A 26,487-nucleotide genomic window follows, 5' to 3' on the forward strand; every position below is an offset into this window, starting at 1 on the left:
GTGACAAAGTCCGATCTAGTTCTCTAGGAATCAAATGTGGCTGAAGAGCCGCGCAATGCTGACCCCTGAGCTAATTTGTTGTTAGTACAAAACTAACCGGCCACAAATGAGAACTACCCAAAAAATGCCATTTTAATTTGTCAAAATAACGATTCAGAATGGAATGGAAGATTTGTTTATAGGCTTTAGAGGATACTGCAGGCACCAGGCAGTAATCAAAACAATTTGTAACATTAAGACGTTTATTACAAAATTAATCAATAATTGCTTACCTACTAACGTAAAAATAGACGTAGGTAACTAAATTTTCATACACCAGTACCCCTAGTGTAAATAAATTCGATTTTGAAACGTGACGTACGCGTTTGCGTTTAGTCTCATTTTGTATGGGTTTTTGAACAGCGCGCCAAGCGGGACGTTTTGGAAAGTCAAAAATCTCATACAAAATGACACTTAACGCAAACGCGTACGTCACGTTTCGCTGTCGAAAATATTTACACTAGGGGTACAGATTCATTATTGCATGCATTCTTTATTGTACTTTGGATATCAACCGGTACCTATTGGGTATGTGCGAAGTTAGAATACAAGCGACGCCAACGCACGAGGTGGTGAAAATATGAACTTTCATGGGACGATATCTTTATAATTTTAGCAGCTGCCAACTGTTAGATAAGCAATATATCCCACCCCCACCCCTAGGGCGGCGCCACAGTCGTGCACGGAGCGAATATGGGAATATAGCTTATTTTTTATTTCGAACAAGTTCCTGTTACTGGTAGTTCTCACCAAAATCCGAAATTTCAATTGAGAAGAAATCCTGAAGCGAAGTGAAGAATTAGCGAGTTCTTGCAATAGGTAAAGTATTCAATGGACCGTGTTCTGCGATAAAAAAATGAGTGGGAAGCGGCGGCTGTTCCGATGCGATGCGATCAGAATATTGTTTACGTGTACTTACAACTTGCGACTGCATTGCTACTGAATCGCTGCAACAGTCGCCGTATGCGACCTCCCTAAAGATACATCCTTGGCTTCTCTGCTAATTACGGAAAACAAATCAAAAACCAAAGAACCAAGTGATATGCACATTATCAATATCATCGGCGTCTACGTTTCTTTTTAACTATATCGTTTGTATTTTGCCGCCGCTTTCTCGCATTTTCAATCATTTCATGCGTCTTTTCTGTTTCTTCAATATATCTCATGGTTGTACTGACAATATCTAACATTGTTCGGTTTTCTGCTTTGTATTTTTTTACGTTTATATTTTTCTCTTCCTTGACGTTACAAACTTCAACTATTTTTCTTTCAGATTTATCAAGTGTTATATCTGTTGGTTGTACTTGTGGCTTGTTGGAAATATACATAGCTTTATAGGTTTCTGAATGAGGGTTCAACGCAGTTAGTGCGGCTTGCAGGCTTTTTCTAGAAAGAAATATATCTTGCTGACTATAAAGATTTCTTGACGCAATAATCCAATTTTTCCTCTATTAGCAAAGTAATTGGATTTAGGTACTTAGGTATGTCTATTTTCGCTTACACGCTTACTTATTCTATTTGAATTTGCGGCAATACTTTGCACCCTTGCATAACAAATAATCTATTACGGTGGGACTACCTTTTCGGTATAAAATTTAAAAAGGTAGAAAGTAAGTAGGCTTTTTTAATGAATCAGCCACGCTTACCTGACACCGTTCAATCAAAAACCGGCCAGTGCGAGTCTGACTCGCACAGGAAGGGTTCCGTACCATTATCTATAAAAACGGTCACCTATCCAAGTACGACCCCGCCCGACTTTGCTTAACTTCGATGATTGGATGAGAACCTCGAGATTGAAAAGAAATATTTATTTTATCCTGTTTTTAGTATTTGTTGTTATAGCGGCAACAGAAATACAAAACCTGTAGAAATTGACCGAAGTGACCGACGGACGGACGGACAGCGGAGTCTCAGTAAATAGGGTCCCGTTTGAACCTTTGGGTACGGAACCCTAAAAAAAGGCAGCCGATTTTATCGTTAAGGTATTTCTTGTTTCTTACAGACAAAACATAGTTCAAAGATATAAGTAGGCATGTAATTTAAAACGTACAATTTACTATCTCGAGGTGAGGTCCTTGAGCGGCCGGGATCTGAAGGTTTTTTGTTAAAATCCATTCCCGCATACTGGAAAACTTGTAATTTTCACGAAATACTACTAGAGAACCGAGTATAGGAAGTTGTTTATTTTTATTTGAAGGACATTGTCAAAAATAATAGACATTTTTTTTAATTCAATGTTCATTGCTGTGTGGTTCAGATTAGGTATGTTTTGATAAGTTAAGGTCGCATAGATTGCATTATGGCTATTTTTTATTTATTTAAAATTTGATTCAGGCAACAAGGCCTATATTACAAATACCTTACAGACTAACATACATCTACATTTTATACTTTCCACTAACACACTTAGCCGTAAGTCATTACTAACAGAATATGGATGTTTTTGTCCGAAATAAATGCTTTCATTTCATTGTATAAAATTGCAACCAAACACTATTTAGGCAACAAAACGGCATGTCTCCGTTGAATCGGCTGCCCTTGTGTCGGATTCGGCATAACTACCGTTTTACTATTTCATGATAGTAAATAAGTTTGTCTGTTTTTATATACTAGTGGCCTGTGTGAGCCACAGACCTCGCAATAAGCTTAAAAAATACTTCGTCGGGTCATTTTCACAGCGAACTAACTTACAATGGTCTTAAGTATTTTGAACACTTTCCAATAAACCGACAGATTTTTTTTATCTAACTGAACTTACATCATGATAAAATTTTACGAGAGTCGGTTGAGAAATGCGACCTGCAGATAAGAATATCTGGACATACGATACGAAAGCAAAACACAAGCTGACACGCAAGCAAACGAAGTCCTTCGCTAACGCTTGTTCAACTAAGTATTCTTGGTTGAAAAATTTAGATAGAAATACACATTTCAAGTAACATCTTTTAATGTAGCAGTCGAGTTTATAAACTTACATCAATTGTCATATTTAATGTACAATAAACTTATTATTAAAAACACCTCACACTTTCTTCGTAAAATCAATTCTCTCAGGCTTCGCTCTATCTATCTTCGCTTTCTCCTTTACGAGGACACGCGAAGGCACTCTTTCCTTCGCTTCTTCCGTTGCTTCACAAAGGAACGCTTGCTTCGCCGGCGAATGCACAGTAACCGATGCTTCCTTAGCCGTTACTTCCTTATCGCTTACTTCCTTTATTACTGGCTTGGATATATCCCCTTTAGTTACTGGTTTAGGTGGTAATTTAGGTTTTTCCGACTCGATCGAGACCGTATATTTCTCGTTAGATCCTGAGCCTGGTTTGTCATTAGGTTTTAAGTTGACGGTGTACCCGTTCTTTATTGAGGCGTGTTTTATTTCGACCATTGCGCTTCGTACTAACATTATTTGGTAGAGTTGAGTTCCTGGAAAGATAATGGAAAACAGTTAGCTTTATACGGTAATTCATAATAGAGTTATTCAGCGGTAATGATATTATAGCAATTAAAGAATCAAAAATATGTATAAAGTGACTTCTATATCATTGCTCTTGGCTACAGTTAAGTACATAAATAGAGAGTATTAGAGGAATGTCTTCAGAACATCCTGATACGTATGACCTAAGTACCTATCTACGTATTTTTTTAAATCAAGAGTAAAAGAAGATTAATCTAGTTTTAGTTAGCGCATGAAGTTTGATAAATTTTAGGGGAACCCTGCTTTATTGACCCCATACCCAATTTTCAACACAACGCACATCCTCTTAGCCCTTTTTTTTTCGTGCGTGAACGTGCGGTCGCGCGTGGTATATCCTTCGTGCGTGAACGAATAGGTACATATATCTTCAGCACTGTCAGTTTTCCATAATTGTGCACATGATGTGCAAGAAAATATCATTTTCAGATTCTCGACTATAATGCCAATGCCACTGAATTTATAATTGTTGCCTATAAAACGATTAAAATTGTGTCAATGACACGCCTGAATAGATTAATTACTCCACTGACCAGGAACTAACTGACCTTGGTATAACGTAGTATCCTTTTTAAAGTTACCTACCTAAAAGTTACTCACTGTCCTCAATAAACTGTAGGAAATGCGCGGCATCATGACATGGCGTGTGTGAAATATGCGATTGCGATGCGAACTGCGGACACTGGTGTGGATCTGCACGCCGCTTTGTTGTATGAGCGAAACAGTGCTATGCCGGTATACAGCGACGTCCCGCTCGCACAAGGCGTTCCATCCGCATCCTATGTGAAGGCCACTAAATACTAATATTTAGCCTATGGTTATTGAAAGACTAGTGTTGCAATTGCACTGTACTGTACTGTACATGTATACGATAAATACAATACAATGCACATACGCTAGGGGTGTAATGTAATGAATGCTGCAGTATTTAGATATACTTGCGCGCAGGGACAGTTGTATGCAGACGCATGTTAAACCTAGCTCTGAATATGAAATTATTTTGGACAGCTTTTTCCCAGCAATGAACTCATTTAAACATTATGATAGAAAGACCAAAGCCGATGTTGACTTACCAACACTAGCTACGATGAGTAGCTCCGGTATGAGGTCCAGGGCTCCGATTACCACGGAGTATATCATGATAGCCATTGTGAGAACCCCCAAGGCGTAGTACAAATACGCTCGGAGGAGCACTATGTCGTTCTGAAATAAATATACGGTACACTCATTAGCAACTTAGGTAAATGTTATATGATGTCAATCTAATATTTCAGACAACGTTACTATATGAAAATTACCTTATTACCGTGAGTTCGTGTCATCCACGATGACGCGCAGATTTGTTTTAATAGGTAAGGGATCCTCTAAACGACGGCCTAGCGTAGGCCAGTCTAAGGGACGTAGCTATGCTATGGAATGAGAAAGCAATATCACTTGCGCCCTCTAACGCATAAATGCGTCCTTTGGACTGACCTACGCTGGGCCATCGTGTAAAGGAGCCATAAAATTACAGTCATTACATTACGAGTCAAGGCACGCGTCGTCGTGAATGACACAATCTACCTATCAGAAAAATTTTAGCAATCAAACTTGTTTTTTTTAATCCCAAATGCTGTAATGTTGATTGAAAAGTACTGGCTTAGACCATTTTAACTGCTGTAGGAATGATTTTTAAAAGCCTAACATTTAAAATAATCATACCCGCCACATAGCACATATCACCAATGCATTGGAAGCGATTTCCATGGCGTACGCGATGATGCAAGAAGGTATGAAGTCTGGTCCATCTTCTTCCTTGTCAGTAGTTGCGCTTAAAGCCTGGAGTAGGAGCGGAGTGAAGCTTGCTTCTTCTCCTTTCGCTATTTCTACGAGTATAGTCAACTGAAAAACAGGATTACTCGTCAGTTCCATCGCCGGAAAGTGTGTTTTTTATGCTGGTATTTCTCACTATAACATGGACGGATAAATGGGGATAGTATATCTAACAGTAGTATGAGTGTTTTAGTTAAGAAGGCCCTAAATAATTGCAAAACCTAAGTACTTATATGAAAAAAAAGATGTACCTAGTTTCAAATATGTGAGGATAGCTAATTTTATTTCATGGGAATTAAAGCAAGAAATATTACTTTGCTAATCCGCGAGAAAACAACGTGCTAGTCAAACAGTGCTTGGTTAGTTGTCGGGTGTCAGACCGTCAACATCTCCAGCATCTCCTGAGGATGCCTCGTAGAGAGGCGAAACACGTGTCGAGTTTTGTACTTTTGGTGGTGGGTTGTTATATTTATTTGCGTATTTATTTTTGCGGTGGGAGGGTGGGAATATTGATTGCATGTAAAAATACGCAAGTAAGTATAACGGGTTAGCACTGTTTGACTAGCACGTTGTTTTCTCGCGGATTAGCAAAGTAATATTTCTTGCTTTAATTAGCATGGATTTCCGCAAAGTATTCACCTGATTCTATTAATTATTTTATTTCATGGGGGTCGAGATTTTTAAGCCAAGGGGTGACACGTTAGGATGAAGATGGTTCTATAATATTACAACGACCGATTCTTTCTATCATTTTTACAGTTATTGCTATAGTTATAATACACTTTCAAATCACTGTTCTTAAGTGTTTTTATTTGGTAAGATGATGATCCTTCTCCAACAGCAAAATAGGTCTATGTGCACTTTAATTGGACTCTACTGGGAATTCTTTCTTAAAACCGATCGATAAATAGGATGGACTCACCCCAAAAATAATATTTAAACAAGCAAGCGTCAGCGCGCCTGTCCTCACACTAGCCACCCAGCAACATTGCTGCAACTTAAAATTAAGCACACTCTTCTTCACATACTCCCCAAACCTCTCCATTCTGACACGACCGCTATCAGCCGACGGGTGCACAAAAATGTACATTAACTGATACACTAATTAGGATGTCGCTAATGTAAAAGGTCACAATTTATTTGGCGCTGACGTTGTGACATTCGCCTATTTTACTAGACTGGCCATTGATCGCAAGCTACCGATTGATGAGGACGGCGAACGTAGTTCTCGTGCGATTCTTTGCCTTTAGCCCTTCACCTTCATATGATGGTAATAATCGAACTGGCGAAGAACGGGTTATGCGAGAGAAGTAGGGGCAAAAGGCATATGAATTCTTAACTCCCTCCGTATTTCGCTTTTTGAAATGTCATTCACATGCCCAGATTATGGGCATCAGCGAGACAATAGGTATACAACTTACCTGAAAGTTACTTGATAGCATACGCTTCAATTATTAACCTAAATATCCTTCACGCTTAAAGGGTTAAAGTGCATATTTTAATAGAATCAAGTGTTTCCTTCTCCCTTATATGTGACATTTGACAGATACTTTAAAACATCACGAAAGCTAATACCTACCTAGAGTTTGACCAAGATAAGTCTGCAAAGATTTTGATAGCACTGTGCTATTGTGTGCTATTCTGCTATTAGCACACGCAGTGCAAGTGTTATTTTAATCGTCAAAATTATATGAAATTATGACTTGTACTACCTAACCTTACTACCAGAGTACTAACCTAACCATACTAGGCGATCATAAGGAATTGTTAGGTAGCGGTTTATATAGAAACTAATACTGACTGAGCATGGCCCGAACTTGGTTTTTAGGGTTTTAACAATTTTTATTTATTTCTAGTAGACAGAATTTTCTAAAGTCATAGTTCTGAATTTATTAATTTAGTATTTCATACTTTAGAACACAAGAGCTTTCTATTTTAAAGGGGGCTTATTAAAATATTTGTTCCAACAAATAAATACTTTAATCACACATTTAATTGCCTATACGTACATTTCATAACATAAATCAGTCACTTCATCACTAGCTACATTTAAGTTCGACCTTATTTAGATTTATAACAGTGATACATTTTATCATACAAGCACAGCATTCAAGCATCGTTTGTCACTTTCGGGATTTCATCTTTTTTCACCTTCTCTTTCCTCCCAAAGAAGCTACGCTTACGTTTCACTTCTTTAACTGTCTCTTCCTTATCAACAGCTTCCTTAGCAAGCTCTTCCTTCGGTTGCGTTACTATAACCGTTGCCTTTTCTTCCTCGGCTACTTTTACATGTGCTTGAACTGAACTTTGTCTTGGTTCTTCTTTATAAGGTACAAAAGAACCTTTTCTGTATGGTTCTCTACCGAAAGGAACCAACGAGCTGCTTCGTCTATAAGGCTCTCTGTCATAAGGATGAGTAGATCTTCGCCTGTAAGGTTCGATAACAACACTGTACCTATCTCTGGTGCCTGGTACATATCTAACGCTAGTTTTTCGATATCTGACCGCGTAGCCGTTCTCGTTCTGTTTTAAAGCCTGTTTTATTTCGATCATTGCGCTTCGCAGTAACAACAGGATGTAGATTTGGTGTCCTGTGAACATGAAGGAGAAACCATGGAGAAACATTATTTACTTAGTGTGAAATATTAATTACTTTACTTTTGGTGTGAGGTCTGATGCATGGCAGTCGTAAGAGACATTGGGAAATATTGAAATTGAAGTTTAATGCGCGAGAATACGATGTTTAATTAAATGAGTTTTCTAATGTCGGATGCGAGAACCAGTAGTTGAAAAATCAGATAAAGTAAGGACGCTATTAAGCACGAAGAATTTCGAACATTGATTCGCCATTTCATATCTCTACTACCTTAATATCTATATGAATATATGTCATCATCATCATATCAGCATTTTATCGCCCACTGCTCAGCATAGGCCTCTCTTCCAGTGCGCCACTTATCCCGGTCCTGAGCCAATCTCATCCAGAAATGACCCGCAATCTTCGGAATGTCGTCCACCCAACGAGCCAACGGACCAATTGCATGCGCATAATTATATTGCTGTCCCGCTCGCACAGTGGTATTAACCGCCGGCATCCACGCCAGGACAGAAAATTATGCGCGTACGAAAGAAATAGAGCAGGAGCCAATGTACGAAAGTCTTCGTGTTTCGCGTCCTCACTTAACAATTTGGAATTAACTTCTCCGAAAATAGGTAAATAACCTATACAACTGAATGAGTTGTTCAATGACACTGTAGCCATATTAAAGAAATTATTTTTATTAATAATTTAATGACGATATGATAGAACACTACATGGTAGAACACTGTAGGAACCGTCCGGGTCAGCCATCTTGTGGCTTGAATCGGAAACATAAACATCTACATTTACACTTCCCGCCAAAGCAAGTGCTGCCATCTACCGTTCTCGTGCGTTTTCATGTGCATAGTAGGTTCAGCCATGTTGTGGGCTACATCGGAAGCATAAACTTCACATTTACACCTCGCGCCAAAAATTAGACTTGTGCACGCTCCCCATGGGCGTAGGCAGGTACAGGCAGAGGGGGGGAGGGGGGGGGGGGCGACGCCCCCTCCCACCGGAGCTACATATAATGTATGCCCCCTTGCGGCGTCTTGGCCTTGGCCTCCGGCGATATCAACTCCCACCCCCCCTAGTTCACTGGCTGGCGTGAATCAAACAGGGCCCAGCGAACTTACCAATACTGCCGGCAATGAGGAACTTCACGGTTAGTTCCTGAGGTGCAAACATCACGGAGTAAGTCATGAGTGCAGCCGTCAGAACTCCGAAGGCAAAGTACATGTAGACACGAAGCAGTATGAGGTCGTTCTGAAAAACATTACATTTTAGCCAGTTTTTCTAGTTTCTTAAATAATATTAAATATTATAGGACATTATTACACAAATTGACTAAGTCCCACAGTAAGCTCAATAAGGCTTGTGTTGAGGGTACTTAGACAACGATATATATATATAATATACATATTTACAAATACTTAAATACATAGAAAACATCCATGACTCAGGAACAAATATCCATGCTCATCACACGAATAAATGCCCTTACCAGGATTTGAACCCGGGACCATCGGCTTCATAGGCAGGGTCACTACCCACTAGGCCAGACCGGTCGTCAACTCCGTTAAACTCCGTTAATTTCAAGGGTGAGCTTCTAATTTAGTAAAAAAATTGTCAAAGATACCGGTATTCTATTTAACATCATTTTGAAAATAATCAATACAATACAAATACACTTTATTGCACACCTCAATACAGAAACAATACAAATAATACAACACATAAAGAAGAGGTAAACAACAGGCGGTCTTAAATCAATCAATCATTTATTTTTATTTGATAAAGCCCTTAAGAGCGAGCTTTATTATTATAGGGTTGTTTAGTGTTGATTATGGTTGGACATGCAAGTTCATACATTTGCTGCTAAACGCAAGTTACTATCTCGGATGATCGATGTTTAATATTCAAAATGACATTTAATATTTATAAGTATGTAAAAATACATTTATTGAGTAAGATATGTAAAATCTAGACAATTTCGTTCTTGAAATTTGACAGGTAAACCAGATGGCGCTATACATTTTTGGTACGATTGAGCTGATCTGATGATGGAGACAGGAAGTACCCATAGGAACTCTGTGATACAACAACGCAACCAAATTGTGTTTGGGGCTTTTAGAATCGTCGCGATAGGCTTGTACCAAAACTGAAATTTTTGCCAAATACCTATTGATTTAAACATGTAGAAGGTCTAAGTTTTTTACACTCCATAATAAATTTAAGGGACATTAATACATATTTGGATTTTTTTATATAGAACGGTTACATAGGGTACCTTTTCTCGTCTACCTCTCACTCAGGCTCCGATTCGATTGGTATGGTAACACCCTAAAAGGGCCTTCCATCGTGAGCACACTTTTACTACTAGGTATTAGGCTAAGAAAAGGATATACCTAGCTGAAATTGCCCACATGGGGCGCAACATAATTTGCTTTAAATACGAATTACACAAACTTACCCTTATTATACCGCATAACAGCACTACATTCGAGCCAAGTTCGACAGCGTAGACAATCATGCACGAAGGTCCGTAATTAGGAGGCTCGTCCGAAATGCCGTTTAGGACCTTGAGCAATAGGGGTTCGAAACTTTCTTCTGCGAAGAACATTAGTGTGGACACCTAAAAGTAAACACTAAATTAAATCGTTTTAACTTTAAGGCAACTTTGGATTTTTTCGAGTAAGTCGAGCGTTTGTCCCAAACCTAAAGTTGTTTTATAAATATCATAGTTTTTTATCGAATGGGAATTCATGCCTCACGACCAAAAATCGGGTGCCTACTGTGTACAGACACGGAATTTGAGGGTTTATCACTTTTAAACCTTAATGCCATTACATAGAATCGAAAATTAAGTGTTAGATACAATAGCTTGTACCTAACTTGTGTCTATTTCCATAGTCGCTTTTAGATTTTTTATCACTGTGACAAGGTACCTACAGTCTCCGTCAGATATATCGGAGCGGCCAAGGTGCTCACAAATATCTGAACCGCGTCTATTGTCAAAGCGCTAGAATGCGTGTGTAGATATTTTTGAGAACCTCGGCTACTCCAATATATCTGATGGCGATTATATGAAGCAGCACATGAATTAAATTCCTTGGCTGTACAACGGACTGCAAAATTACATGGACACATTTACATGACAAAGAAATTACTTACACCAATCAAAATATGTAAGCAAGCGAACGCCAGCAGCCCCGATTTCACTGGGGCCATAAAGCAGCATAGTTCCAACTTGAAATTGATCACATTCCTTTTAAATAAATTCACATATTTCTCCATTCTGACAAACGTCCACTGCCCAACCGCGGGAGCACGAAAATACAGTAATTAGCGATTTAATTAGGATGTATCTAATTGATAAGGCCGCGAAAGCTTGGACTTTGGGTGTCTAAATTTGGCACTAGGTTAGAAATGAAATCAGAGAAATCTAGGTTAGAAGTCATATAGTCATATTTGTCAATAGGAGTGGCTAACCCAACCACACAAAACAACCAAGTGCCTACCTATTTGTAAAATGTATAAAATGAATAATTTATGTTGTTTATTGTACATATTGTAAAATACTTAATTTTTATGAATAAAGTTCTGAATCTGAATATATTTTGGCGGTACAGTCAGTATCAAAAGTAGAGGATCAAACAAGGTTTCAAAAGTATCTACCATTCATGCTTAACAAAATGTGATGGTTCTATATGTAGAACAATTAAGACGGTAAAAGATAATACTTTTGAATTTTTAGAGATTTATCTATATTTGGAAAAGTTGTCCAGAATATCAGATACTTTTGGCGCGTTGTTTCATCTGCTACTATTGATGCTGCCTGTACCCCTTCAGCTTCATAATACCTACTGTATTTCGGACACAGAGCAGGAAGGGGATGGTAGAATTCTGATGTAAATCAGTGTCGTTGCTGATCCGTTGGAACATTGATATTGTCCCGGACTGGCGTCGATTTGGACTGAGAAGATTTTTTTTTGTGCTTTAGCACCAGTGGAATTTTGCTATCTTTTGCCATTGTAAGGAGTTTGGGGTTGTGTTGGTGACAAGTTTAACATACAGTACTTGAGCATTTTGACTTAACTGTGCACCATTATCAGCCGGTTAGCAATCGTCACAAAACTTACGGTCAATTCAAACCCCATACATTTTGTCAGGAATATGACGGTTAGACTGACACACGACTGAAGTCATGCTTTAAGCCTTAAACCTTAAAGTTTAAGGCAAGCTCAAACAAGCTAAAATGAAAATACCCACCTACTTTGAAGCTCTATTGCAAATCTGGTACAAATTTTGAATCTAATTTTATGTGTAGGTAGTAGGTATACTACAACTGAATGATAATTGAAGCCAGGTCCAGTTCAGAATTTAAAGAAAGTCTAAATAAGTTTTTGGCAGAAACTTCATTTTTGGTACAAGTTTTTATCGCTGAGTGTACTTTTCTTTCCACAGGCAATTCTTTTTCAGTCATCGAGGTAATTCTAAAAACCCCAAATACAATTAGGTTGCGTTGTTTTATCAAAGACTTTCTATGGCCCCGTCTCCATCATCAGATCAGCTCGATGGTACCATAATATTTCATTATCACCCGACTATTTCTATACTTACTTACTTACTGCTGTGGCGCAGCGACCCGAAGTGGATCTTGGCCTCCGACACCAAAAACCGCCATGCTTCTCTGTCCAAAGCCGTTTCTGCCCAATCGACTATTTCTATACATGTAAGAAATTTTTAAGATTCATCGGAAACCGGGAAGTGGGTCAAATTTAATTTGCAAGATTTGATTACAGACCGACACACAAACAACGAGACAGGTGAAACTAAATAAAAGCTTGTAAAATCAGAACGACTTGTTTAGGTGTTACTTAGGAATTGTTTAAATTTTATAGATCAAAAGAGGTTTAGTGGCTTCAATGAAAATGACGGATTAAATAAAACAAACAACTAGTAAAATATAATGAACTGTTTATTGTCATATAGTCTTGTGCCATATACTGACTATTTTTATTTAAATTAATTATTCTACATCTTATTCTTTACACTTTCATTCCAATTCACTCTTTCATTTCATATCCTAATTCTTCTAGTTCGATTCTTTCATTTTATCTTCATCAGCTTTACTTTTCTTCCTTCCAAATATTGACCGCTTCTGTTTCTTGACCGCCTTTTCCGATTCTTTTGTATCTTCCTCTTTAGCTACGTCTTTTGTTCCTTTCTTTTTTGATACTTCTTTGGTTTTGTCCACTTTACCAACCTCTTTTGTTTCTTTCTCTTTAGCTACCTCTTTTTTGTCTGCTTTAACCTCGACCTTTTCCGTCTCTTTCGATACTTCTTTAGGTTTATCCACTTTAACTACCTCTTTCGTTTCTTCCCCTTTAGCTACTTCTTTTATGTCTGTTTTAACCTCGACATTTTCCGTCTCTTTTTCTTCATTCTCTTTTTCTTCCTTAATCGTTTCTTGTTTAGGGATTTTGATAGCAATAAATTTATAAGGATACCTTAATGCCTTTGGTTTTACAGACGTTTCTACCTCTGTTGCTGTCTTTGAATTTCCATCCGTTACTGTTTTGCTGGTCGTTGGTTGAATATCTTTAACTGTTTTACTTAATTTTGGCTTAGTAGCATCTTTATCTTCACTTGGCTTTAGTTCCTCAGAAATAACTGTTGTCTTCGGTTCAGTTATAGCTATAACATCTTTTGTGTTTAATTCTATAGTATCTTCTACTGTTTCATTCGCTGTTGCCTTAGGTAGAGTTGCTGCAGGCGGCACGATATCTGAATTATTTCTAGAACTAGGACTATATATCTGATATGTTTCTAGAGGATAGTCACCGGCAGCTTCTATGTCGTGTTTATAATAGACTGGATAATTTTGGTAGAAGTATTCAAATCTCTCTGCTTCGTGTTTTAAATCTACCATCATACTGCGTACTAACAGAATTATGTAGGTCTGGTATGCTGAAACGAATACAACTGTTACTGAAATTGGAACATTATATTTTTATGAACGAAAATATATCGGATAAATTATTTATAAACTATTATTAATATAAATAATCTCAAAATTTGACTGATAGTCAGAGTTAGAATTACGATATGTTTTTTTTTTATGGTACGATTTTTTTTTGGTTTTAGACGGATCACCTGATGGTAAGCGATTACCGCCGCCCATGGACACCTGGAACACCAGAGGGGCTGTAAGTGCGTTTCCGGCCTTTAAGATGGGAGTACGCTCTTTTCTTGAAGGTTTGAAGGTCGTATCGTATTTGAATTATGATATGGTTGGCTGGTTGCGTTTTTATGAAAGAGTTTAGGTAGAATAGTCGTTTGCATGGACTTTGGTTACCTAACAGTTGTCACATTCTCGGCTAATCAAGCCAAAAGTTCAGAATTATTTTCTAATTTTTAGAACCGAAAGTGAAACTAGATTAGTTATTGTTATTGCGAAATTTTAAGACATCGCCGCTGGACAGGTATTACATACATTGATATGTTAACGTCACTAATCATGGGACATTTAAGAGAGACTTTGGAGTATTTTTTATATTTCACCGACATCTGTAAAATTTCTCCCGCTTTATTGCTTTAAAAGTTGAATATACAATATCCAACTTGTCCTTAATTTTTTTCTATGTATTTAATGAGAGCTTGGTTTCAATATTATTAACCAATTAAAACGCCTGTTTTTTGCTCCAGCTCCAGCGATTAAAACCTGATGGTAATTACTTGTTTTACGGGATTTGTCTATACCATCCAATTACTGGTGCCTGTTCCATCATAGGGGTGTTTACTATATGCTTTAAGATTTCGTACTATATCTAAAGGTAAACAGTACAGTAACGGACTTTAATTGCTGAGCCATTTAGGGTTTACTTTACATTGGAGATATCATAGCGTTAGTATTGACCAAATTGGCTTGAACCGTAGATGGGTCAACAATTAAAGTCTGTGACCGTACCTATATACATACCATATGATATTCAACTTTAAACCAAACTATATAGACTCGGTTAATGAATAACATATTTAGATTAATATACACCGTGATTTTATTGAATTCCGTTAAATTCCGGGTTAAGTATGTTGAAAGAAACCAAATGGCATAAGTAGTTAATTTAAAAACATATATATATATTTTTTTTATGTTTTTATTTTTATGAAAAGTAATCAAATGTTTCATGTAACGTTGTTGTAACGCGCGCATTACATTTAACTCAACTAAACAATTGAAAACTGTGACATATCAATGTCATTTTGAACACCGATCGTCCGAGATAGTATTTACGTTTATTAGCAAATGTATGAACTCGTACTACACACTAATCAATATGTAAACAGGCCATTAGGCAAGTGAATACGCTTGTAAGGTCCTAATAAGGAAAAAATAAATGATAGATTATCTCCGAAATGGAGTTAATTAGAATACCCGTGTCTTTGAGAAAGTTACTTAATTTAAGCTCAGGGATGCACCCTTTAAATTAACGGGAAATAAAAACACGGTGTATAGGTTGTATACATATAAATTCGGTTGACTAATAATATATATTTTTACGCCAATAGCTACGTCACGTATGGCGTATGGCGCTCCTGCACATCGTCGCCAAATGGCGACTCGGCGTGCGATGGAGTACGCCTACAGTTCACGCTAACTTTGTATCGGAATAGATATAAAGTTAGCGTAAACTGTAGCCGTATCTAGAGATATTTCGCATTATACTTACTTAAACTTATAACCAGCGTGCAGGTATGCAACACCGTTAGAACCCCGATGACCATAGAGTAGACTAGTATGGTGGAAGCCAGCATGGCCAAGCCACAGTACGTGTAGTAGGTGAGTAGCACGATGTCTTTCTAAAAGGCAAACATACAGATTACTACATACTTTTCACGCAAGACAGACTTAAGGAATTAGCTAGAATTTCTAGGCTAACGACAAACAAACATACAGCCCGCCTGATGGTAAGCAGTCTCCGTAGCCTATGTACGCCTGCAACTCCGGAGGAGTGTTATTTGGCTGCGGTTTTCTGTAAGGTGGAGGTGCTTCCCCAGTTGGGATCTGCTCTAAATCCGGAATGACATCCGCTGTGCTGTGCCCTACCACACAAAGCGAGATGACATTCACAATGCCCATGCCTACCTATCTTGAATCCTCGTTTTCTATGACAGGTGACCGCTGATCACGTTACGCTTTCTATACTTATGACTTTCTAAACGAAGTGTCGGGTGCCTCGGCCTGGACCCGGGCCGTTCTAGCGTGAGTCATCCTTGACCTTTTCGACGCCGTATTAAATACAAAAGCTGTTACTCGGACGCTACACTAGGTCTATGTTGCTCTGTGATTTGGTGAGGATATATCCATCATTGGCGTCAAAAAGGTTAAGCATCCATTGGAAAACTATTAGTTTTTGTGCAATTATAGAGAGAAAATACGATACATATTTGAAATCTGGGAGAAAACCGCACAAGGCAGGGCGCGCTGGCGCTAACTTGTGTCGGAGGCCAAGACCCACTTCGGAAGTAAGTACACCAGCGGAGTAAGACTAGGTAGGGTGAGAATTTACCTGGGGCCTAGTCAAGATTTAAATCGTTTGCAAAAACGAAACGAGATGGTAAGATAATCGTAAACAATGTATGGAAATTATACCGTTTCGTTTCGTTTTCTTCAAACATCCTACTGATATCCCCTACTCAGTGTTGTGTTCCTGCCGGTAAGGTTGCCAGAGCTCAACGAGGGTGCGGAGTGTTAAAGTCGGCAACGCGCATGTAACTCCGCTGGGGTTGCAGGTGTACATAGGCTACGGAGACTGCTTACCATCAGGCGGGCCATATGACTGTTTGCCACCGACGTAGTATATAAAAAAAAGAACAATTTATCATCTGGGTTAAGCCCCCCGATACTTCGCACAGCGTAAAAGCACAGCCAGACACAGATCGGCGCTGTATACAAAGGTGCAAGTTTACTTAATGTTTTCGCATTCCGTGTACGATTGTTGAGAGTTCATATACTGTCTGTATATACCCGATATACAGTTTGTTGCCTCATGTAACCGGCAAAGTTAAAGTCACTCTGCTGGATTGGACACCTAGAGAGGATGGAAGATTTCACTCGCCCTGATCGCAGAAAACTGCGAGGAAACAACATAAAGGCGCGCTGATGCCAACTCGTATATTGGGAGCGTGCACGACTGTCACGCAACCTAGTGTCCGCAAGTCTAGGGGAAAACGTCAATTCACTACATCTTATAAAACTACTCCAAAACTAAAAACTACTGAACGGATTTTCATACGACTTTCATCAATCAATAGAGTGATTCTTGAGGAAGGCTTAAGTATATAACTTGTTAAGGTTTTGTGTAAATTGTTTGAAATATAACGATGTTTTCGGAAAAAATCACGCTTTAATCGAAAACGCTGCCTAATACGTTTGAGCTATAACAACACAATGTATGGTGGGGTTGTTTCTCATTCATAGGTCTACAAAAAAGTCCGCGATGTTAAATGTCTATCTTTTAAGGATAACTTACTATACATATTCGTAACTTCTAGAAAAAGATCACGTAATATGTGGCATTTGCAAAGCTATTTACATGGATACATTATTAACAATTATCAAAATAAATACGTTAGTTATATTAAGCATTTCATACAGCTTACAATGGTCCCTTACACCATACAATTTAAATGAATATTTCAGGAGTAATCGTAAATTAAAGTTTCATTTCGAGCCATATAATTGTACGAAATGTTAAAAACGCTATCCGCAGTTAGTTCAAATTTTTACCACCTTATGCGCTGGGATCGCATTACTTACCCCCACCATGCACTTCGCACGGTCCCAATAGGCCAAAAGACATTTCGTGTTACTGAAATAGCGGCATGAGCCGGTAAGTAAGTAAATTCTTACCCGATATCTAGCACACAGTAGAAGCACAGCTAGACACAGATCGGCGCTGTATGCAAAGGCGCAAGTCGACTTGATATATTCTCCGTCCATGTACGATTGCTGGGCGTTCATCATGAGCGGAGGAAATACCTCGGTGGATACTGCTATTAGGCATATCATCTGTAATCAAGGACCAATTTTAACGGATTTCAACTACAACGCACACTAGCGTTGTTGTTATTAGTTATACTTCGTTTTTTACAAACTTTTATTACTTGCCCTGTTTGTATGTATGGGACAAATCTTGCAAGTAAAATTTGACCCACTTCCCGGTTTCCGATGCAGCTGAAAATTTGCATACATATGTAAGTCTGGTGACAATGCAATATTATGGTACCATCTGATCTGATGATGGAGAGAGGAGGTAGCCATAGAATGATGAATGCCTCTGTGATAAAACAACGCAACCTAATTGTGTTTGAGGTTTTTAGAATTGTTTTGATGACATAAGTATTAGTTGCCTGTGGAAAAAAGTACAACATGTGGAAATAAAAGCTTGTACCAAAAATGAAGTTTTTGCCAAAAACTTATTTAGCATTAGAAAGAACTCCACAGAAGTAAGCATGCAGTTTTTATCAGGCTCTTTAATTGTTAATAATAATGCAATTATCTAATGTAGCATGGTCAATACTTATAATTTACTACTAAATTTTATCTCAAAAAGTGTCCGATTTGGAACCATAAGCTTTACTTCTGCGAAGTTACTACAGTTCGTTCGCGTTTAGAATGCAGTAAAATCATCACAAGCCGCCGGCCTAACGATGCTCGTAACCAATCAAATCGTTCCCAATTAGAAAATATGCCTTCAAATGATCATTGTCAAACTATATTTTCTAATTGGGAACGATTTGATTGGTTACGGGCGTAGCTAGGCCGGCCGACTATAATGATTTTACTGCATTCTAAACGCGAACGAACTATAATGCTAGAAAAGAAAACGAAGTGTAGTTTTTCACTTATTCTTCCGCCTTTTAGGTGGCTAATTTGATTTATCTATTCTAATTCATAAATCCCTCGACATGTTCATGATTAGGTATATATAACGAAATGTTAAACATTTCGTATTTGCTGGTGGTCATGAATCTTTGGTTCAATCAAATCAAATTCAAAAACTCGAAAATAATGCATATTACTAAAAATGAGGTTTGGACCATAAACATACACAGACGAGAGGTTGGCTATTCAAATTTAGATTATGCCCTTTCAACGCTAATAATTATCAGTTACAAAACAACAAAATTATCAGGTTAGGTACACATATGTTTTACAAATACATATTTATTTTTATAATAGATATATATATATATACATATATATAGTACAAATACGAAACTAAATGAACAACTAGCTTAAATCTAAAATAGGCCCTTGAGGCATTCTACAAAGATGCTGGCGGCATTGCCTGGTTGTATCGCAATGCTGATACGCTGTGCGAGGAAGCCGCCAGCTCTTCAGTCAACCAGTAGGTACTTACATTTGAAATCACATTGAAGTAACCACACAGCAATATTCCAGCTTCCACACTGAATACGAAACAACACAAGTCCAATCTAAAGTTGAGAATCGCTGCTTTGAGATCATTGTAGAACGTTTCCAAGTTACACATTATTGCTAATTTTTGGCTTTCAATCACAAAGTTCTAATAATACATAGGATTTGACTGAATAAATACCCCTTATGTAGTTAACTAACTAACTATTGTGGCGCAGTGATCCAAAGAGGGTCTTGGCCTCCAAAACGAGAGAACGCCACCTGTCCCGATCCCGATCCTGTGTCTATATAGTTAAACGATTATATTTCTAATTCAAATTATATTTGTAAATTATTTGGGGTTCAAACAGTCATTATTAAAAATACATAGGATTTGCTTACTTTAAATTAGAATGTAATTAGACTGAGCGCAGATTTTTCTAAAAATATTGTGTTAAAATCAAATGCAAACTTTACAGTTACGTTGAATGGCCTTGAATAAGACTAGATTTAAACAAGTTATTTATGAGAGAAAGTTCAAAATTGTATGACCTAATCTTGCAATAAACACTATAATGGTTTGGATGACTAAAATGTGTGACCTAATTTCCAGCGAAGCGTGGACTGTCCGGTGAACAGTTTAGCGAAATGGACAGCATTCGGGATGAGTAGGATGTGTGTAATAGGAGAGGTCAACTTAAATGCGTTACGCGATTAAATTAACGCGCACTTCAATTTGACGGGATGAATGGGCGTTACTTTGGCAAAGTCGTATTCTCTTGTCAATTACTTAAAAAGGGCACAAGGCACAATTATTAGGGTTCCGTTCCCAAACGGTAAAACGGGACCCTATTACCAAGACTCCGCTGACCGTCTGCTCCGTCAGTTGAAATTTTATGATGTATTTCTGTTGCCGCTATAATAACAAATATTAAAAAGTACGGAACCCTCAGTGAGCGAGTCCGACTCGAAATTGTCCGATTTTTGTTCATAATTTGACTATTGGCGAGGCGTTTATAAATAAATAAATAAAAAATAAAAATCTTTTATTTCGTGTAACAAGAGACACATATATTATTATAGAACTTGATTTATATTATAGAACTTGATTTCCACCGGTTTGAAAATATTAAATAAATGTAGCTAAGTACATTAACTTTAGGTAGCTACAATTCAGTGGCGTATTTATTTAGGCGTGGGCGAAGTGGGCATTAAGAATGGTTGTTAGTTCAGTGGTTTCACTCACGAATTCGAGCCAATCGCAACGCAACTAGTTGCGACCAATCGCGCGCGTGATGCGAACTCATCAACCAATCGCGTTGTGATGTTAGACTGCACGATCGTCTCGTATTCGAGAAATTGTTATAAAACAAGTTGAAATAAATCTTTGTCATAATGTTATAAGTATAAAATAAAACCAAAGTTTATAAAAAATGTAACTTTATTTATACTTCATAGGATCAATATTGATAAAATTCCGAATAAAAGACAATAGGAATGAACGTAATTTCTTGAAAGACGCGATGAGTACAGACTGGATAGATGTTTTATCATACAGCAATGCCAAGTTCCATGAGATTGAAGATGAAATAAGTAGTGTGAGCAGAATAGGTGCCATAGTAAAAAGTGACATTGCTTATTAAATTAGGTACATATATCTTAAACTTTGTAGCCACAGTAAATTTACTGCCATCTCTCGACACATGATTAAAACTTTTAGACGCCATTTGACTTTGATCCTTATTATTTCACTGATATGTGTTAAATTGGTTAAATATCAAAAAGTGGCGCCATCTAATAGATCAAAGGCCAAATGTACCTTAACCTTTAGCCGATGCCCGGTAAGATGGCGCCACTTTATAATATTTAACAAATTTAAAATTTATAAAAGTGGCGTTCTAAAATTTTTAATCATGTGTCGAAAGATGGCAGTAAATTTATTGTGGCTACAAATTTTTCTTTGACAATCCACATCTATTTTAAATTATCTTTGATACAAACTAAGCCAATAGGCTTCGGGCAGTGTTGGGGGTCTAGCTTACAAGCCACTCCGATGCCGCGGGGCAAGGCACTGACAAATTACTAATTAATTCAATTCAATTCATTTATTTGCCCGAACTGAACTGAATTTTATTTGACTGATTTATTTCACTATTTTATCGGAACGAAAACCTGCATTTAAGATATTTATAAAAACCGGTATTTGACACGTACGTATTTTGTCTAAGAATAACTCTGTATCTTAAAGTAAACAGTACTTATATAAATAAAAGTAAACAAACAATTTGTAAATTTTCGGGTAGTTATAACATTTATTGGTTAACCAAATACAAAACCGCCTGGATCTGTCACTGAACGTCCTGACTTTAACCTACATTATTTGATCATGTAATGTTTTCATCTACCCTCAACTGGCTTAAGGAGCCATTTGAGGGTAGATTTTGTTTACTTTTATTTAAATACCTAAAGATACAGAGTATGGGATAAAATACCCAATATTTTGTATAAGATACTACATACTCGTCTAAACAAAAAGAGAAAATGTTTTTCTTTCCACTTCTTAATATTTTTCATTCTCCGTGGTTTTTTAGTTTGTTATTGACACAAAGAAAAACTAGGTTTATAGATTTTCCCTGTTTCAAAATTTGCAATACAAAAAAAATTAAGCGAAACCTATAAACCTAGAATATATTGTTAAGAATTAGCCAGTGGAAACCGTTTTCTCCCGAAATGGAATTGCATAGAAAAAGTACCGTTATTTCGTTAGGATCGCAAAGCTATTATTCTGGGGTCATTTCCATACAATTATTACAAATTGACATTATCTCTGAACATGCTTTCAACAGATCAAATCTGTGTATTAAAAATAAGAAATAATAATTATTAATAAATATATTTCGCGTCTTCAATGTATGCAAAGGCAATATTGGTAAAACATTAAATATTATGGGACTGACTGTACTTTAGCATTGATTTAACCTTTTGAACGCCAAGAACACCTAACGTCGTCGTTACTAATCGTGCCCGCAGCGCCAAGGACAACTATAGACGTTATAGCGGACGCTGTCAAAGTAACCTTCACACTTCCGAGTGTTTACATTAGCTCGCTTGCGCCCGGGACCTTGGCGTTTGAGTGATGTTTGTGTTTATGATATAAAGCGTTCAAAGGGTTAAGTGACATTCTATTATTATAAGTATGTTTCCAATAGACAGATATTTCATAAACATGATTTAAATTTGAAAAATCATTATCATAGTAGGTACCTACAGTAAGTAGTAAAAATTACTAAGCGGACGAGGTGTCCAAAATGAACTGAACAAAACATTATTTTTAAGAAAATAAGAGTAGGTTTCTGCCGCTGACTGTACCTACAGTTACGATTATAAAATGTATGCATTTTTTGATGCGTTTTAAATATAACAGCCCTGTTATTTCAAACGTTCGTAGGCTATGATAATCGCTTACCAACGGTGGGTCGTATGAATGTTTGCCACAAACGTACGAAAAACAAGAAAATATATAGATATATTTTGTCAATAGAAAAAGCGACAAATTTAAAGTAGGCGCAGAGTTGAATTTCCATAGAAAATTTGAATTTCGCGCATTTTTCTACTGACAAGTTGGGTGTCGTTCACATTATAATAATCGCTATTATTATAATCGATTATAATCGCGACCATAATAACTTTATGTTGGATAGATAGGTACAATACACATAACTTATATGACATTAAAAAAAAATGTTTTCATACAACATTATACCTTAAAGGCAACCCGAAAAAAATCATAAGAAAATAAACATTTCATTTCGATAAACATAATTATTTTATTTCAACTTCTTAAAATAATTAAAACCTTTACCATGGCGTAATTCATAATTACTAAAAATACATAAAATACATAATAGTGGTCTCATTATTATACATAACAAGATATAAGACATAGATATACTTTGAGGTAAATACACGATGGTCCTTAAAAGCAAAAGTGCAAACAGTAAAGTTTTTCAAGATTGCCTGCCGTGCCAAACTGTGCCGTTCACTGATCGAAGAATAGCGCCCATTATTAGGAATTCGGTAAAGGGCGCCCGCTAGATGGCGCGGTTGCACGTGTCATGATTTTAAAATATTAATTTAATGATTTGGGTGATTATTAAGGTTAATCTGGTAATATTGGTATCGTGCTCCCTTCTCTTTGCTCGAAAAATAATAAAAAAACAAAGGAGGGTACTAATGAATAACGTAAAAAAACGTCTGGGTTGGAATGGAGAACGAAGTTAACGGTCGACTGACGTGGTTGTTGAGGGATTGTGAAGTGTAGATTTTAAGAAGGCATTACTGTGGATAAGTTAAAGTTGGAGAAATAAATAATCATAGCAAATCAAGTGGTGAGTTTTGTTTCACACGGAGCAGGTGAGCGGATTAACGAAATAAGTTTTTGGCAAAAATTTCATTTTATCGCTGACTGTACTTTTCTTTCTATAGGACTATAAAAACTATAAAAGTATGTTTTTTTTTGTATTCAATAGAAAGTAACTCATCGAGACAGTTCTAAAGACCTCAAATACAATTCGGATTTGTTGTTTTATCACAGAGTTCCCACGGCCACCTGTCTCCATCATCAGATCAACTCTATGGTAGTCACGTCTGAAAATATCGGTACGAAAAAATAACGAAAAATGTGCCAAAAATATGTATACACTACCTTAATATACGGGCAATAAAGTCGTGTATGTATGCATATATTTGGCACTTTTTTGTATCGATATTTTCAGACGCGACCGTACCAAAATATTGCATTGTCACCCGACTTACATATGTATAGAAAATTTTAGCTGAATCTGAAACCGGGAAGTGGGTAAAATTAAGCTTTCAAGATTTGACCAACACAAACATACATACTAACAGGGCAAGTTAAATAAAAGCTTGTAACATAGTGTGAGCGTTGCTAACTGTTAAGTTATCTGAATAAAGAAAATTTAACATTATTATTAAGCATTTTACCTATAATGGCACCCGCGTGCGCGCGCCCGCTCCGTGCACCCGCGCCCGCTAGCGGACGCCCATATACAGACGTTTAGTAGAAAATAACTGTTTTCTAAACACAATGTTTGGCATGGTAGGCAATGTTAAGCAAGTATACGGGAAGTCAATTGTTGTATTTATTATGTTAATTTTTGTTAACAAACATGATATCAGGAATTGGTGTTTGTTCAAAATACACCCTTATTATTTACGCATTATATCTTGAGTTTCACGTTATTATATTTCGTATTTTATATAGTTCGTTTTTCAGCATTAGAAAAAGGTAAACAACGGGTATTTTTATTGAAAACGCTTAAAAAAATAGTTTATATTATTTATGAAAGCAGAAGATCGTATATGATTCATGATTGTCACATATTTGCTGCGAGTTATTTTTCAAAAGTGATATTTAATATAAATACACGTCAACATCACTTACCTTCTTTTTAATGCTCCAAAAATTAACTATAGTTGTTTTTTAATTGTGACATATTAAGTGTACAATAGGTTTAGGTAATAAACAAAGAGAATTTGAAATAGAGGTGTACTGTCAAAGTTGAAAGTAAACTTTGTAGCCACGTAACCTGCCATCTCTCGACACATGATTAAAACTTTTCAAATAAATATTATAGGACATCATTACAAAAATTGACTAAATCCCACAGTATCATTACACAAATTGACTAAGTCCCACAGTAAGCTCAATAAGGCTTGTGTTGAGGGTACTTAGACAACGATATATATAATATATAAATATTTATAAATACTTAAATACATAGAAAACACCCATGACTCAGGAACAAATATCCATGCTCAACACACGAATACATGCCCTTACCAGGAATTGAACCCGGGACCATCAGCTTCGTAGGCAGGGTCACTACCCACTAGGCCAGACCGGTCGTCGAAATTCGATTTTTCGAATTCGACAGTCGTCGAAAACTTTTAGAACGCCATTTGACTTTAATCCTTATTCTTTCACTGATATGTGTTAAATTTGTTAAATATCAAAAAGTGGCGCCATCTCACCGGGCATCAGCGAAAGGTTGTGGCGCCATCGCTCGAAACGATTCCATAACTTTGGCTTTTGATTTATTAGATGGCGCCACTTTTTGATACGACTAACCAAATAGCAGCATAACCAAAGTCGAATGGCGTTCTAAAAGTTTCAATCACGTGTCGAAATATGGCAGTAAATTTACTGTGGCTACAACGTTTTCTTTGACAATACACCTCTATTTCAAATTCTCTTTGGTAACAGGTCGGGTACGCCGACAGCTGTACCACATAGTGTAGCCGGCTACTTCATGAGCGCGCGCACGACGGCGGGCGCGTGCAGCGCCTTGAGGTCCGTGTAGGTCTGGCCGGTGCCCACGAACACGATGGGCTGCCCCGTGATGTACGTCATCGATATCGCTGCGCCGACCTGTTCATGAAATACATACTTTATAATGCGTCATCTGAAAGTCATAAGATTAAACATAGACAATTGATTTAAAAGTGGAAAAATTACTATAGGACCAACATCGAAATCGCACCCAAAAAAAATGGCTGTTTCATACATTTTGGCTATCTGACCTTGACATTTTCTATGGGAGAGTAAATTTTATTTTCGTGATTTCGGGGTTGGTCCTATAGTAAAAGTTGCTCAGTATGACCTATATATTCACCCCGTAAATTATTGCAGGTGCCCATACTCAACATACCTTTCTCAATTTTTGTCACTACATCTTCGTTCAGTCCACACTTTTCCCTTATCGCACTGTTCCTAATTCTATCTTGTAATCTCACACCACACACTTCTCAGCGCTCTCATTTCTACTGCATTCACTTGACTCTGATGTTTCTTCTGCCATACCCAACTTTCGCTACCATACATAAGTGTGGGCACCAACATCCCTCTATGCACAGCCAACCGTGCTTTTTGCGACACCTTCTGGCTGCTCATTTTTACTTAAATTAAAGACTTTTAAATAAATTATATACGACATCCATTTTGCAATTTTTACTTTTAATATCAAATTTTAATTTATCAATGTTAGTTTTATAAGTTTTATTTATTCTTGGACATTCTATTATTTCATTTTCAAATCGTTACAAGTGGATGTTATTATTATTATTATTTTACTA

General features: G+C 37.1%; 3 protein-coding genes across 3 annotated transcripts in view; all 3 read right to left on the minus strand.

The window, feature by feature from the left end:
* Positions 1 to 2,685: 2,685 nt before the first annotated feature.
* Positions 2,686 to 19,626, minus strand: LOC133525884 (uncharacterized). The gene is made up of 11 exons (XM_061862295.1): positions 19,337 to 19,626; positions 17,824 to 17,982; positions 15,641 to 15,770; positions 13,009 to 13,877; positions 10,378 to 10,539; positions 9,041 to 9,170; positions 7,507 to 7,914; positions 6,246 to 6,424; positions 5,213 to 5,392; positions 4,585 to 4,714; positions 2,686 to 3,462 (listed from the first exon to the last, which is right to left on the minus strand). Exons 1-11 carry the CDS (start codon positions 19,466 to 19,468, stop codon positions 3,062 to 3,064), a joined length of 2,880 nt encoding a protein of 959 aa, XP_061718279.1. The 5' UTR covers positions 19,469 to 19,626; the 3' UTR covers positions 2,686 to 3,061.
* On the minus strand, positions 6,405 to 11,482 carry LOC133525543 (uncharacterized). The gene is made up of 4 exons (XM_061861832.1): positions 11,079 to 11,482; positions 10,378 to 10,539; positions 9,041 to 9,170; positions 6,405 to 7,914 (listed from the first exon to the last, which is right to left on the minus strand). Exons 1-4 carry the CDS (start codon positions 11,199 to 11,201, stop codon positions 7,433 to 7,435), a joined length of 897 nt encoding a protein of 298 aa, XP_061717816.1. The 5' UTR covers positions 11,202 to 11,482; the 3' UTR covers positions 6,405 to 7,432.
* Positions 19,627 to 20,755: 1,129 nt separating the features above from the next.
* LOC133525532 (signal recognition particle receptor subunit alpha) overlaps positions 20,756 to 26,487 on the minus strand; it is a 29,564-nt gene continuing 23,832 nt past the window's right edge. The window contains exon 12 of the mRNA XM_061861811.1: positions 20,756 to 25,783. Coding sequence (XP_061717795.1) covers positions 25,658 to 25,783 — 126 coding nt within the window. The 3' untranslated portion in view covers positions 20,756 to 25,657. The remainder of the gene's footprint in view (positions 25,784 to 26,487) is intronic.

The sequence above is a fragment of the Cydia pomonella genome, chromosome 15, assembly GCF_033807575.1.
Source record: "Cydia pomonella isolate Wapato2018A chromosome 15, ilCydPomo1, whole genome shotgun sequence".
Classification (NCBI taxonomy): domain Eukaryota; kingdom Metazoa; phylum Arthropoda; class Insecta; order Lepidoptera; family Tortricidae; genus Cydia; species Cydia pomonella.

Coding starts and splice junctions, on each gene's coding strand:
- LOC133525543 (XM_061861832.1), bottom strand. CDS start 11,201: ATGGAGAAATATGTGAATTTATTTAAAAGGAATGTGATCAATTTCAAG. Junction 10,540..11,078: donor GCTTACATATTTTGATTGGT/GTAAGTAATTTC, acceptor GTTTACTTTTAG/GTGTCCACACTAATGTTCTT. Junction 7,915..9,040: donor CCTCATTGCCGGCAGTATTG/GTAAGTTCGCTG, acceptor TCATGTTCACAG/GACACCAAATCTACATCCTG.
- LOC133525884 (XM_061862295.1), bottom strand. CDS start 19,468: ATGTGTAACTTGGAAACGTTCTACAATGATCTCAAAGCAGCGATTCTC. Junction 17,983..19,336: donor ACTTCAATGTGATTTCAAAT/GTAAGTACCTAC, acceptor CCTTGATTACAG/ATGATATGCCTAATAGCAGT. Junction 4,715..5,212: donor TGATATGTGCTATGTGGCGG/GTATGATTATTT, acceptor TATTTATTTCAG/AACGACATAGTGCTCCTCCG.